At 47.5% G+C, this 13683-nt stretch overlaps 1 protein-coding gene across 3 annotated transcripts in view; it reads left to right on the forward strand.

Moving 5' to 3' along the window:
• The window catches only part of LOC149339263 (uncharacterized), a 170664-nt gene that overhangs the window by 125382 nt on the left and 31599 nt on the right, over positions 1-13683 (forward strand). For all 3 annotated transcript variants that reach the window (XR_016283500.1, XM_089548022.1, XM_089548023.1), the window contains exon 2: positions 11563-11657. Coding sequence is in view for 2 of the 3 variants with exons in the window: in XM_089548022.1 (XP_089404148.1) it covers positions 11571-11657 (87 nt within the window). In the remaining variant the exon portion in view is untranslated. The remainder of the gene's footprint in view (positions 1-11562; positions 11658-13683) is intronic.

Consider the following 13683-nt stretch of genomic DNA (forward strand, 5'->3'; position numbering starts at 1 on the left):
AACATGATTAGGGGCAACAGAGTTTCGGCGGATAAAGCAGCTTTAACGCGTATGTACGAAAATACCTCAGTCACTTTCTCATTCAGCCCCGAAATCATTCCAGTCGTTAACCCACCCACGCCACTCGTTCAAACACCGAGAGGCTCGGCGACTCACTTAGCTTGCCTCGAATTTCGAGCAGAACCACAGTCGTGGCATTAGCATTGACACAGGCTCTTAATGCGAGGCGTTTCAACCAACCGAGCTTTCTTGAAAAATTCCCGCGTCATCCCCCATTAACGACCATCGAAAGATCTGTTTGAAAAGCTTTTTCTTCCAGCTTCTAGAGGCTATTTGTGTCTCGAACGTGACTTTTCCACGACTGCCTGGGAGCCATGATGGGCGCGATATTTGAAAAGACAGAAAGTAACAGTACAAACCATGTCGCCATCTCCGTTGAACCGCACATGGCTATAGAAACGGCGAAGCGCGCTAAAACTGGAATACTGATTTGCGCAGTGTGGGCGGAAGAGCTTACATTCACCAAGTGCAAGGCCTACGTAAATGTGGCATTTCATGGATCGACTTTTGAAAATGTTCGGAGCAGATTCTTTTTGTTTCTTCTTTAATCTGACATTTCTGATGAGCGACAAATCCGAAGTGCAATTAGGTCGCTCCGCTACTCAGTACAGCGTTATATCGTTGCTAAGCCTAGTTGAGCAACTGAAAACTGGCCACTCAAACTGGGTATACGCAGAAGAGAGCCAAGTGAGCGGAACTACGAGAAAATCTAAGAAACACACAATGAGGTGCGAAAAGAAAGCGAAATTCCCTTAATTTTCACTCGGAACGGCGCACACCTGAGCCCCTGGTGGCCCGGCAGTCTCCATTTGAAGATTGCCGACAAATAAGAAAGGCCCGTCTCGGCTGTGAGACTCCGCAGATCCCGGAGAGCTTGGCGGTCCGTTTTAGAAGAACGAACTCCGCTCCGCACACGACGAACCCCGCGGTATAACTGCGCAGGAACTTCTCGTTCATTTCAGCCAAGAGGCGAAGAAGGGGAGAGGGCAATTCAGGCGCGGAAAACCATCGGTCTCTGGCCCGACGTTGACCGATACCACGTCCCGAGCCGGCGCCCCAGCGCTGTTGCCTGGCAAAGAAAACAAGAGGCGCAGTAAACAAACCAACGCAACACGGCGCCGCTGCAACGACACGACACGAGGCCTTGTTTCTCTTTCGCTTACCGCGCCGCTTCCACGAGGCCGCCCTGGAAAGGTGGGACGTGCCTGCGCCTATAACGGGATCGCGTGCGTGAGTCGTCCCTCCATGCGCGGGCTTTAGCTTAATTCGTGGGGCGCGGCGCATATAGGTTGTTGGGCAGCCTCGTTTTCATGCGCGCCATGCTTCGAAAAGCGAGTGGCTAGGCTCTCCTGTTGCGTCATAGGGGGACGACCATTCGTGTCAAGCTTGGTCGATCTATCTCAGCTTGATGCTGTTCTTTCCGATAAACTGCGTCGTGTCGGGGTGGGTGGAAAACCTGTTAAGGAAGCTTGATCCGAGAGGGCTGCATAAAATGCGCGGAACATCGTGGGCGCCTGGTGGGGTTTTGGAGTTGTTATGCAAAGGGATGTAATAAGTTTTGCGCCCGCTTGGCTGAACAGTGGCTGCAGGTCACCCTCACGTCTTGTACGCCATGTTGCCGCGGTACATGGTTCGTATCTATATTTTTTGCCGCAGAATTTCGAGCGGATGTTCGCCATAAAACAAGAGGAATGTTTCGCAGCTGGCAAAGTTTACACAGCGTTGTTCGACAGTGCTTGTTAGTCAGCCCTCAGTGTGGATCCTAGTTAGGCAGCTTGTAAGAGTAAATGCAGGGGAAGAGAGAGCTTTCATCAGCTTTATGGTATTTTTCATTCGCGCTACAAGTTATTAACCCTCATGGCGACTCTGTACAACCACGCCTTGGGCTGCCGTGATGGCAACAACATGATACTCTTTGTGGACAAGTGGCGCAGTTGTGATTAACTTCTTTTAGGCAACTCTGCTCTCTGCCTCTGGATTCAACAAATGACGTCTTGTATAATGAGATCACATTCTCGTGTCTACCACGCGGGCTCATCGTGTGGCGTTAGACTGAGTGACATAACGAAAGCACCACTTCGCCTGTGCGCAGAATGCGCAGATGCGGAGGAAGCACTGTTGTTCGCATATACGACGCATTTCTCTCTTTATGTGGCGTGACTCGTAATGAGTTCGCTAGAGATGCCTCGGTGGCTTGCCGCAAGCTAAACAAGGGTGCTTTTAAAGACGTCCTTGAAGCAGGGTGCATCACAGTGAATGACGCCCCTACAGCGGGCATGCATAAATTGCTGTGCTGTACCTCGCCCCAAGAAGCAGCAACCCCAACGAGCCTGGTTGCAGTAATAAACCTCATGAACAAAAAAAAAATCTAGATGCACCGTACGCCCGAGCAACAACAATCAGGGCGCCGCCAGTTGGATAGACGTGAAACTGCGCAACGCCTCTTTTTTTTTTGCTTTTTTCTTTCGGTAGTCTTTCGTCTCCTTTCGTTTACAACCACGCTGCGGAGACGAAAAGGGAGGAACCCGTGCTTGGGCTGGTTCTTACCGTGGTTTATCTCCGGCCGGCAGGCACGGCGAGCCTGTGCGCCCGAGAACACGTGGTCGGGGCAGCGGAGTTAACGGAGACATTAAGCCGTCCCACTATATATGCGAGCCACGGAGAGCGTGCCGGCGGTAATCGGTTGGAACCAACGCGCCAAACCTGCCGGTGCTGCCGCCTCAAGCCGTATACTCGCGAGACAAAGTCATTCGCCTCGGCACATCCACAACAGATGTCTCTTCTACGCGGGCTCTCGCGCGGGCCGCCGCTTCTTGGCTCTCTCCGCGGAAGCAAAAGGCAGAGGAGCCACAAAAAGAAGGTTCATTTTCTATGCATGAGTGGGCTATATACTCCCGCTATGCGAGTAAGCTTAGAAGACAAGGCTAACCCTAACCCACCTAAGTTACATCGACCAACCTTTCATTCGCATATACGCGCGTGAAGTGGACCACCCAGCCCATGAGGCGAACAACAGCACGCGCGCACTAAATAGACCGAGACGGAGAGGAGTAAGATGGCGCGCCGGATCTATTTTGCGCCCACACATCTGAAGAAATCCTTTGGCTGCAACCGTGTGCGACGCGATGAATCTGAGACAAAACGGACGAGGGGACGACAGCGTGAGATCCTTAAATCCTATTCAAAAAGAAAAAAAAAGATGCCAATTTTCTTCCCACACGTGCCTCGTAATCCAGCCCGGATATAAGCTTCCGCGAAGGGAGCTATGAGCAACGAACTGTACGAGAGCGAATATATAGGATTTGAGTGTAATTAGGAAAGGGCTCTGAAGCGCGCCTACCGTTTCCCAAGGGCTAATTTGGAAAGGCTTGCCTAGATTCGTAGGTAGCCAGAACAGAGCCAATGAGGGGGAAAAAATGTAAGATAAGCCATGCAGGCAGAGATGGTTAGCTAGGATATCCGATCCGGATTTGACGCAGTAGTACAGAGCGCAAGTGGTGAGGGTGTCCAGTGTTTCGATCTCAACCAACGAGTGGAACAAAGGAATCCCGGAAGGCAGCGTCGACAGAATGCTCGATCCATTACTGTCCCTGCGGTTGCTGGGCTCCGTTTCAATATCGTTGCCCGCCTTAGAGTGCTCATTTCGAAGAGAGCTCTCCGTAGCTGTAATGAGATCGCCGGGAATGAGACCTGTCGTTCTCGTAATGCTGGTGCCCCCCAGAGACTGGGTAAGCTGTACAGGAAGGAACGAGAAAACGAATAGGTACAAAAATACTGTACTAGAGCCTGTGACCTTTGGAATTAGGCGAGCGGGGTATTGTCATCGAGTATCCTAGTTGGCGCGTTTCTCCGTTTGCTACCCCTTACTAAGCACAGAAGGTCTACTGTTTGCCTCACCAACTTTCGTACATTTGTCTTAGTACACTTCTTTCGTTGAACGTTGGTTGCTTAGCCTGTTTTCAACGTTGGCCTGACCGTCTCCCGTATACTTCGTAAAGCTATGGAAAAACAGTGAAAACAGTGGGTCCGACAGACACCGAGACAGATTTTCGTTGTAACGCCATGTGCACCGACCACCCTGAAACCTTCCACGCACTTCTCGGATGCGCAACAACCTCTGTAACCTGCAGAACTCCTATAGTGTGCTGTAGTCAAGGTCGAATCGAGGATCTGTCGAGACCCAACAGAGCGTTTACAAGACGTTCGTAGTTACTTACCGCCCGAATGCCGTAATCTGCGAGCCGCAGGTTTAGAGACCGCTTTACCAATAGCCAGGGCAGTCTCCAAACTGTGCAAGAAATGTTTCTATATGACTTATGAGCACTTCACCGCCATGTAAGAAGTAGGGGGAGGGGGCGCACATTTCGTTACTTTCCAGGGAATTCCAGCCCCCTGTACGCTACATGGGATGCATTACATCACCATGCCAGAAATAATCTTGTTGGCTCGTAATACGATATGTAAATGCCCGCTCTCTGGAGTGTCGCCGCGTTGAACCAAAGGCGGTCTTGTCACTCATCAAGAAAAAAAATTGATTAGTTTTTTTGTTGATAAGCACAATGCTTCGAACCTTCCCTTTGTAATCTGAGCCTACGCATTGCCTAAGAAGGTCACAAGGGACGTCTGACAATGCGCCGCATCCGCACGAGTCACCCTTGACCTTCCCAAACAATTGCCTTAGCATGTGTCTGTGTCGTCCCTGATTCCATTTCAGGCATCAGGGACGGCTCAGGACAAGGCAGCAACGTTGGCCAATGGACGGGGCCTTTCCGCGTATCGCGGTACCGAGGTCGTCACTGGTGCGTGGAAATGGTCTGACCTAGTCATGCACGAAGACTTCGAGCTAGTTTTGCCTTTGCGATGTAAAGCTAGTTGAACGACCGGGAGTATTTGACAGCCGGTTTAATTTTGTTGACGTCTTCTTTTCAGTTTGGTCACCAAATATAATGCCGAATTGAATTGGATTGAAGAAAGTTTATTTTCAGACACACAGGAAATAAACTTGCGCGACACCCCGAGATCTCTAATTAGTGTGTGTAGCTATCTCATAGCCACTGAGGTAGCCTTAAAGGTGCACTGAAGAGGAATCTGAACTCGTCTTTCTACCTAGAGAACTCGATCTACACGTTCTGACCATTCTTAGAAACTTCGAAGTACTGTCCTAGCTTCCGAATTTCCATAATTTAAATAGGATTAAACTTTCCAGATTGCGCCATTTTTTGAACTCACCGCTGACGGTAGGTGGAGTCAACCAATATTTCAGCCAGTCCCATGGCGGCTTGCCGCTCTGCCATCGGCGCAGTGATACGTAGCGATTGGCGAAAGCAAAAAGTCCACGCGTATTTTTATTTCCGTGGGCATAATTTGCGGCTCTGTAGCCACTGACTGGAACTATTTATTCACGGAAACCTAAAAATCCAGATAAAAGCGAAAACGAAGCTGCCACGCGACTGCCTGAAAGGCACTCCACGCGTTAGATGACTCCTCCTATCGTCTGCGGCGAGTTCAAAAGAAGACAGGAGCCAGGACGTTTAATCCGATTTAAATTATGGAAATCGGCCACACAGGACAATAGTTCGAAGTTTCTAAGAATGCTCGTTTAGATCGAGTTACCGCGGTAAAAAAGACGAGTTCAGATTCCTCTTTAGTGCACATTTAAAATTCGAAGTAAATTTGTGTGTTCAACAGGAGACGGTGCTTCCTTGCCATCGAGCTGTAAGAAAAAGCTCAAGAAACCGATTTACGCGAATGCAAACGACATTTCGAATCGCAGTTTTGCACCGCAAGGCGGCGCTTCATGTGACGCAGTGACATCTAATCGCGTCGGGGCGTAACTTTAAAGATTAAGCCACACGCGTCGCGACTGGGTGCCATTTGATCACGCGACTTGCAGTGGGTTGGTCAGACCTTTTGTGCGTTCCGCCGTTTGGACACAGTAATACTGGAAGTAAGCTCGCCTAAAATACGTTTGCAGTGCCTGTGAATGCTAACAATCTGCCATAGAAACACTATTCCACGAAAATCGCCAAATATATTTCCTACGCTGCTATAGCCAAGACGAGCTCCAGTAGACAAAGAGCAAATTAGTAAGTGTTTTAATTTAATTTCTCCTTTTGTTTGTAGTCCTAGTTTAAATTCTGTCTAAAACAATTGCAAGTTTGCGAAAACATCAGTCTATCAGGCATCGTGCTCACGTTGTGCTGTCTACAACCTTCAAACGTCATGGGCTTCCCCGGAATGTGATCGATAGGCGGCGTTTGTCGTGAACAAAGTCGGCCGAGTGGTGACCTCGGCTTCGGAAGCCGACACTGTTTCCACGCTCTGATTCACCGTTGCGTTGTTCGCGAGGCTGTTGATTACCGGTGACCGGTCATGCCAGCGTAAAAAAAAGTAAAAGTAGGAAGTACCAGAGGTGTTGCTCAGTAAACATTATTGCCCTCCCCCCGATATATAAAATAATCATCACCAAGGAACACTGAAGCACTGTGCACGGACACGCATTTTTGCATGAACTGTGTGAGCTAGGGAAGAACGCCCTTTAGCCCGTTGCAAATAGTAGGACTACATTTTATCTGCCGCTGCATTCAATGCAAGCGAAGAATTGGCTGTAGCAAAGGTTGCTTACCACTCCTTTTTGTGTTCGTATAATTTCTAGCCCAAAATTTACTATGTACCATGCGCAAGTTCTAATACAACTGCGGGAATCGTATCCGGCAGAATGAAGCAGTGTCCGGGGAAGCTTTTATTTCACAAATCGCAAAAACAAAGTTTTCGCGTCGACAAGCCAAAGAGGTTGTTCGATGTGAAACTTCTGGAGCCGAGCGCAAACAGGTTGTCACTCACATGTCGGTGTTAATTGACGATCTATATCTACAGAGATGCGTCTTTGATCGTAACGCAGTCATGAAGCTCACAGAGTGGAAATTTGGTGCCGTGAATGCCAGGATACATTTCAATAATATTCGACGCTAAAAGAAGTCTTAGAAAAGCAAAAGGCAGAAAATCCTCTAGTTATGACTGTGGAAGAAAAACTGCGAAGATGTTCCAGAGTACCAGAGAATGGAAAACAGTTAACTCGTCCTTACTTTTGTTGTACCCAAAGAGTACTAACTTGCCTTTTTTTACCTTTCAAACTTACAAACTTCAGATAGTTCAGATTTTCAAACTAGCAGAAAGAGAAATTTTCTTGCGACTAACTGATTGGTACTGTTTTAGGTATCCATAAGTGAATAGTACGTGCTAGGCGAGCTAAAACGGAGCAATTATGCAGATTGATTCAAAGAAAAGGCCGTACTGCATTCGCATATTACAGTATAGTTTCCATTCCAGCATGCGGAGAATCAGATCACAGGTTAACTGCGTCTCTTAATTTCAAATGAGAACAGGAAGCTTTCAGCCCGAAGCACTATACTTGATTGGCATCTGGGCGCACTGTCAATGCCATGTGAGACCGCAGTTCCCAAGCGGAAGTGGCCGACGCTGTGTGAAAGGCCGCAAGAAGCTGACTTGTTCGACATACCAGTCGCGAGATCATCCTAAGACAAAGAAAAACTCACTAAAGACAATTTACGTCCTTTTCTGCATCTGGACAAAAGTTCTACATTCTGATAACGAATTTAAGAGGCGCAGTATATACACACGAATACAATATGCATGAGCATATGAGAGCAATCGTAAAAAGCTTGATGGGCCAGACCTGAAAGCTGCAATCCCTGGTCTGTTTTCAGCTTTCGTTCGTTTAAGTAAGTTTCTTTGTATTTTTAGTTTTTACCTCGTTTGTTAAGAGTGCCTTCGTGCGTCAGAGTTAGGCATGCGTTCGCAATTTCAACGGTGCCTACCTGCTCTGTCGTCGCCATAGAACAGTACCATGTACCTACAGCGTTCGGGGCTATTTTCTCCAGCAAAGCGCCGAGTAGCAATTTCGTGTCATAATTTGTTGGCGTAAGAAGTGTTGATGCAATACGCGATAACACATATTTGCTGGCAGAACAAAACAAAACAAAAACAGGCTAAAATTTCAGCGATGAACGAACGCATATACCGGTTAACAATCTGAGCATTCAGAAGAAATATTCAGTTCAAATTGATCCACCCGAAAAGTGGGTTTCTTTATGCAAAAGCTCCTTCCATTCCATCTCTTAGCACCGACTTGTGCAATGTGCCGTGTTACCATAGTTCCTCTCTTAACGTGCTCGGCTTTACTTGTTTCCAAATCTCGAACGGTGCGCTTCGGCATGCTTTGGCTACATGTTCCACTGTCTCCTGGGTATGATAGAACATTCTTAAACATTAATCCCGAAGTGCAGTGAGAACGCGCGGGCACCGTGAGATACCGTAAGGGCTTTAAATGCGCCTAAACGGCGCAAACGCAACTAGCAGTGTGGGGTTCACCCATTTTAGGTATGTACGAGGAGCACTCAAGGAGTGTAACATCACAGCAGTACATTTCGTTCCTGCACTATGTAAGCGCATTTTCATAGCCCTAGCGCATTGTAATGCATGTGATTAACCTCTCGTGCAGTCTAAAATAAATTAAGGAAATAGTGGGCGCACTGCTTAGTCTTCCCCTTCTAGAAGGTTCTATCCTTTCATATTTGCCCCGCCGCGGTGGCTCAGTGGTTACGGCGCTCGGCTGCTGACCCGAAAGACGCGGGTTCGATCCCGGCTGCGGGGGCTGAATTTCGATGAAGGCGAAATTCTAGAGGCCCGTGTGCCGTGCGATGTCAGTGCACGTTAAAGAACCTCAGGTGGTCGAAATTTCCGGAGCCCTTCACTACGGCGTCCCTCATAGCCTGAGTTGCTTTGGGACGTTAAACCCCAATAAACCAAATAAACCAAACATTTCATATTTATACTGTATAATATGCCAAGCCACGGAAGGTAACAGTTTTTCGTTAATGCACAGCTGGTGACTGCTATCAAGAGACACTTGTTAATGAGATTGAGCAAAGCATGCTAAAAAACGTTTACTATTTACCCCAGAGCAACGTACATGTTCGATCAGTTAAGCGCGTTGCCGGTGCTGTCTCACTTAAACAGGGCCGTTGCGTTTGTCCCTAAACGAGCCGCGAAGCTGCCAGGCATGCGTGAACGATCAGTGCGATCACAAGCACTTCATGAAATAAGATAGCGCCAGAATTGTCAGCCCTTTAATGCCATTTCGCACAGCAGACAGCACGTGGCGTCGTCTACCAAATATTCGTCGACAAATATGCTGATTAAGGAACGAAACAGCGCAACTAAAACGAAGGACCAAGAAAAAGAGAGACACGAACACGCACGAACACGAAATATGCTGAGACGAGTGTTTTCTGGACAATCTCCCTCTTGTATAAACGTTCTTTTATTTTTCTGTTTTGACTTTCCTCCGTGGAACCTTGCATGGTTCTTTGCGTCCAACAGATCTCTAGAAATGCGCGAACCAAATAAAGGAGCATCAAAAGAAACTTGAGTTACCAACTATTCCAAAAGGATAATAGCAAAAAGCACTGCGCACCGGGGAAAAGCCCTCCATGAAAATCGAGCTCTTGGCGTCTGCTACAGCCCCGTTCCCTCAGACTGTCGACGGAGGCTACAGAGAATCAGAAGTGTGCCGTTTTCACTATGAGGTGGCGGATAGGCTTGCAACTAGACCTGGCCGGTTCGTGTTCAGGCTGCCGGAATGCTGCTGGCATATAGACGATCACTTTCATCCTGAGCGAAGAGTAAATTTCGTCGCGCCTGTTTCGGCTCTCCCGGGAGGCTCTACATTTCGCACCGACTCGTCAGCCTGCACGCGAGTTCTCGAAGCCTGTGTCGAGCGTGGATCCCGAGCCCTGGTGTCCGGTCGCAAACAAAATTTTATTACTCGTGTCACTCCGAGGAAAGGAAGCATGGATGGAGACTCCCGCCGACAAGGAGATCGTAGGGCATATGAAGGAAAAGGGAATGATAAAATGCACGGAAGCAGCCAGTGTATGATACGATGTTCCCGGAAGTATACGCTTTCTATATCAGGCTCATAAATAACAGGAGGAAAAAAATTACTCGTGTAGCGCTGTATTAGACATAACATCGGTATTGATACAATTTGACTCTTCTTCTTGGCAGGCAGTGCTGTGTCGCAAACAAAGGATATCAAATATTCGAGAGTCACCTTTGATGTGTCGAAAAACAACAGATCTGTTGATCTGTTGACCTGATTAAAAGGCCGCGATGGAGCAGTATTATGCAACTTGTTGGTTTCATCGCAATGCTGCGGTTGCCTTCCTTGCATTACCGAGCCCGGAGATCGGTTCATTGCGCGTCTTTCTTGAAATCATGGGCCATGGAAATCATTAAATCATGGAATAATAAATAAACAAATGGGCCACCAGTGAATCAAAGCGATGACCTTTCGACATATTTCCTGCATAAATGTTTCTGAATGTCTGAATGTTTTGGCGATCGAACTAGGATTTTTAATTGCCCTTCCTACATTTTTCGAGCTTCTCAAGCACTGTTATCCTGAAATTTCGAATGCATGGGGCCAATGCCCACCGTTTGTTGACTCATAAAGGCCACATAAGATTGATAAAATTGGTTGAATCTGAACCAGTTGTGTTACACAGCTTGCTTGGCGTCAGCTCGGAAGAGAATGGAAACACGAGTGATGGGACGAGGACAAGGCTATTTCCGTTACTTTCCGAGCTGACGCCAAGTAAACCGCATAAGAAATGATAGGACAAGCTAGCAATGTTACGCAGTGCCGCCTTTCCCGAGTGGGACAGTTTCCATGCCTGAGGCAACCAAGCATACCGTACCTTGTACTAGCAAGGATGTTTACTTCGCAGCAAATCAAAGAGATTAAAAAAAAAAACTCGTTTCTGGTTACAGCTGTTGCCTTTGATGGCGTTGCCTTTGATGGCGCTGCCGTCTCGTCCGTTAAATATTTGAGTTTAAAGGGAGGGCTTCAAAGAGATGAAGTAATAAACGCCCTTCGTAGAAAATGTTTTGGTGGTAAAAAATATAATTTTATTAGAGCCAGAAAGGGAGCATTCTCGTTGGTTGAGCCTGTTGTCAAGCCTAGAGCAATGGTTCTTTTTTTTCATGGCACTGGGTAGCACATAACAAATACATTAAGATGGTAAAGCCGTCTTGAGAACACGCAAATGCAACGTTTCTCAAGCATCAATGTATTTCCCATTGCTTGTCTCGCTGTTAGGGCCGATGTCCTATAAGCTAAACTTCACAAATCCAAGCACACAGTTGTGAGCTGGAATTCCCACAACAAGCATGACCTCACCCCTGCACTCCCAATCACGTAATGGAAGTTCTAGCGAGTTTCTTAGGGCCCGATACAAAGAGAAGCGATCAATGTGAATTGAAAAAGATATTCTGGCAGTCCAACGCACGCAACGGTACACACGGGATGTTTGATAGCGTTGAGATCCGGAATGAGCAGATGCTATTTTTTTCCCCGGACGGGAGAACTTCACGTGAGTCCTTATTCTTGCTTTTGCTTTCCTTTCCTTCGTTTTGCAGCGGCGACAATGCACCACACGGAGATGAAGGCCTTAGCTCTGTGTTCTCTGGTCCTGCTGCTCACGCTAGTATCCGCAAAAGGTGCATCGTATCAGGTAAGCACAGTCCGCTTCCTTTCAGCACTGGCATTGGCGGATTGAAAGTACTTTGCCTGAAAAAAATGGAAGACATTACTATTGTTTCAATGTACTCAGTGTTGCATGCCGACCAACAAAAAATACTTACCTGTAGTGCATAAACATCCAACAATAAAAAGTAGAGAACAATTGCTGCTCTACTACCAGATATGTCACGACAGCTTGGTAATTCCAAGCAATGTGAGACAGGCTTCAGTGCATGCCTCAGTACACGCCTGTTGACGCGTTGAAAGAAGTCTTTCCCCTCCTTTTTTTTTCTGGCAATCCTTCGCTGCTGCCACTAAGAATCAGAAGGAAGTTTTTCACTAGTTCGCGCCTCTGTGACAAACAATCATCCTCAGTAACTTGTGAAAAACGGGAAAGCGCGAACAGAAAGAGTAGAGAAACAGCAGCGATCCAATAGTAGCGGTCCAAGAGTAGTTGCGTTCGCATACGGGCCTACTGCCAGAATATCCCCCGCCAACTAGCTCAACAGTACGGGTTGCTAGCGACGTTTCCTCGTACAGCAAGTAAAATAAAACTGAAGATTTTATCCTTCACAGCAATAACAATCACTCGCATAAACAAACGCCTGAGTGCAACAACCTTCGCATGTGTAAGACAAGCAAGCTAAGGCCGGTGTCAAACAACTTCGCACGGCTTCAATAAACGACAGTGCTTGGTTAGCTTCAAAACGTTGCTTGGAAACTGTCTCACTGAACGCACCATAAAAAAACCCAATGATACATCGCCACGTAAATAACAGGTGCCATGCAAGAAAAAGGGGGTGACGCAAGCAACTCTTTCCTCATTAATCTGTGCTCTTGCTGGCTCATTAGCTTCATTCGTACATATGCTGAAGGCCTGTCCGCACCTAGCGGCCAAACCGCGTATTCGGTATATTAAAACTGACAATAAGTCGCATAAAACAACTGCAACTATGTCACTTCAACTTATTTCGTGGCATCTCCCAAGATGGAGCAGATTTCTTTTGTAAGAGGTATTAGAAGTTGCGCAAGTAAGTGTATTCGTCCCAGCATTGTGAAATGAACCTGCGACAAACACCAAGCTGGGGCAGCTACTCTACCAGCTGACTTAACCAGTATATCAAGCAGGTGGCTGGTCTAGGCAGGATTTTTTTGCAACGACGCAAGCACTACGAGACTCAACTCGTTCGAATAAACCATTCATTGGAAGTACTAATTATAACAGCGCAAAAAGAACGCCAACAAGGGTAGATGTGCAGGCTAGTTGGTGAACCATGATTCCTTAAAACAGCGCAAAAGACAAGGACAGAGATAGAAAAGACACACACAGCGCTGTTTTAGAACGACAGCGAGCGTGCTCGGCAGACAGCGACAGCAATACGCGCGACGATGAAATGCGGATCAGAGGACACATACTGACTGTACTATCTGACTGTACGCATACTATTGATCAAATGTTTAGGGGAATCCCCCAAGGTGGAGTAAATTTGTAATAAGGGAGTAATTACTCATTGCCGCCGCGGTGGCTCAGTGGTTATGGTGCTCGGCTGCTGACCCGAAAGACGCGGGTTCGATCCCGGCCACGGCGGTCGAATTTCTTTGGAGGAGAAATTCTAGAGGCCCGTGTACTGTGCGATGTCAGTGCACGTTAAAGAACCCCAGGTGGTCGAAATTTCCGGAGCCCTCCACTACGGCGTCTCTCATAGCCTTAGTCGCTTTGGGACGTTAAACCCCATTCGTTAGTTAGTAATTACTCATTGGCATCCACCTGAGCGCAGCCATACGGCTACAGAGGAAAGCTATACAGCTTTCTCTGAAACTTCGTAGTTAAAGAAAAATTCGTCCTGGTCCGGGGTTCGAACCCGGGACCACCGCTTCACCGGAGCAGTCGCTCTACCAACTGAGCTAACCGGGACGGCAAGCTTATGGTAGGGCGAGAGCGAATTGATCAATAACTCGAAGTGGGAACAGTGTTGGTCAAATGTTTAGGGGAATCCCCCAAGGTGGAGTAAATTTGT

The sequence above is a fragment of the Amblyomma mixtum genome, chromosome 6 (assembly GCF_055824585.1).
Source record: "Amblyomma mixtum isolate Tamu chromosome 6, ASM5582458v1, whole genome shotgun sequence".
Lineage (NCBI taxonomy): Eukaryota > Metazoa > Arthropoda > Arachnida > Ixodida > Ixodidae > Amblyomma > Amblyomma mixtum.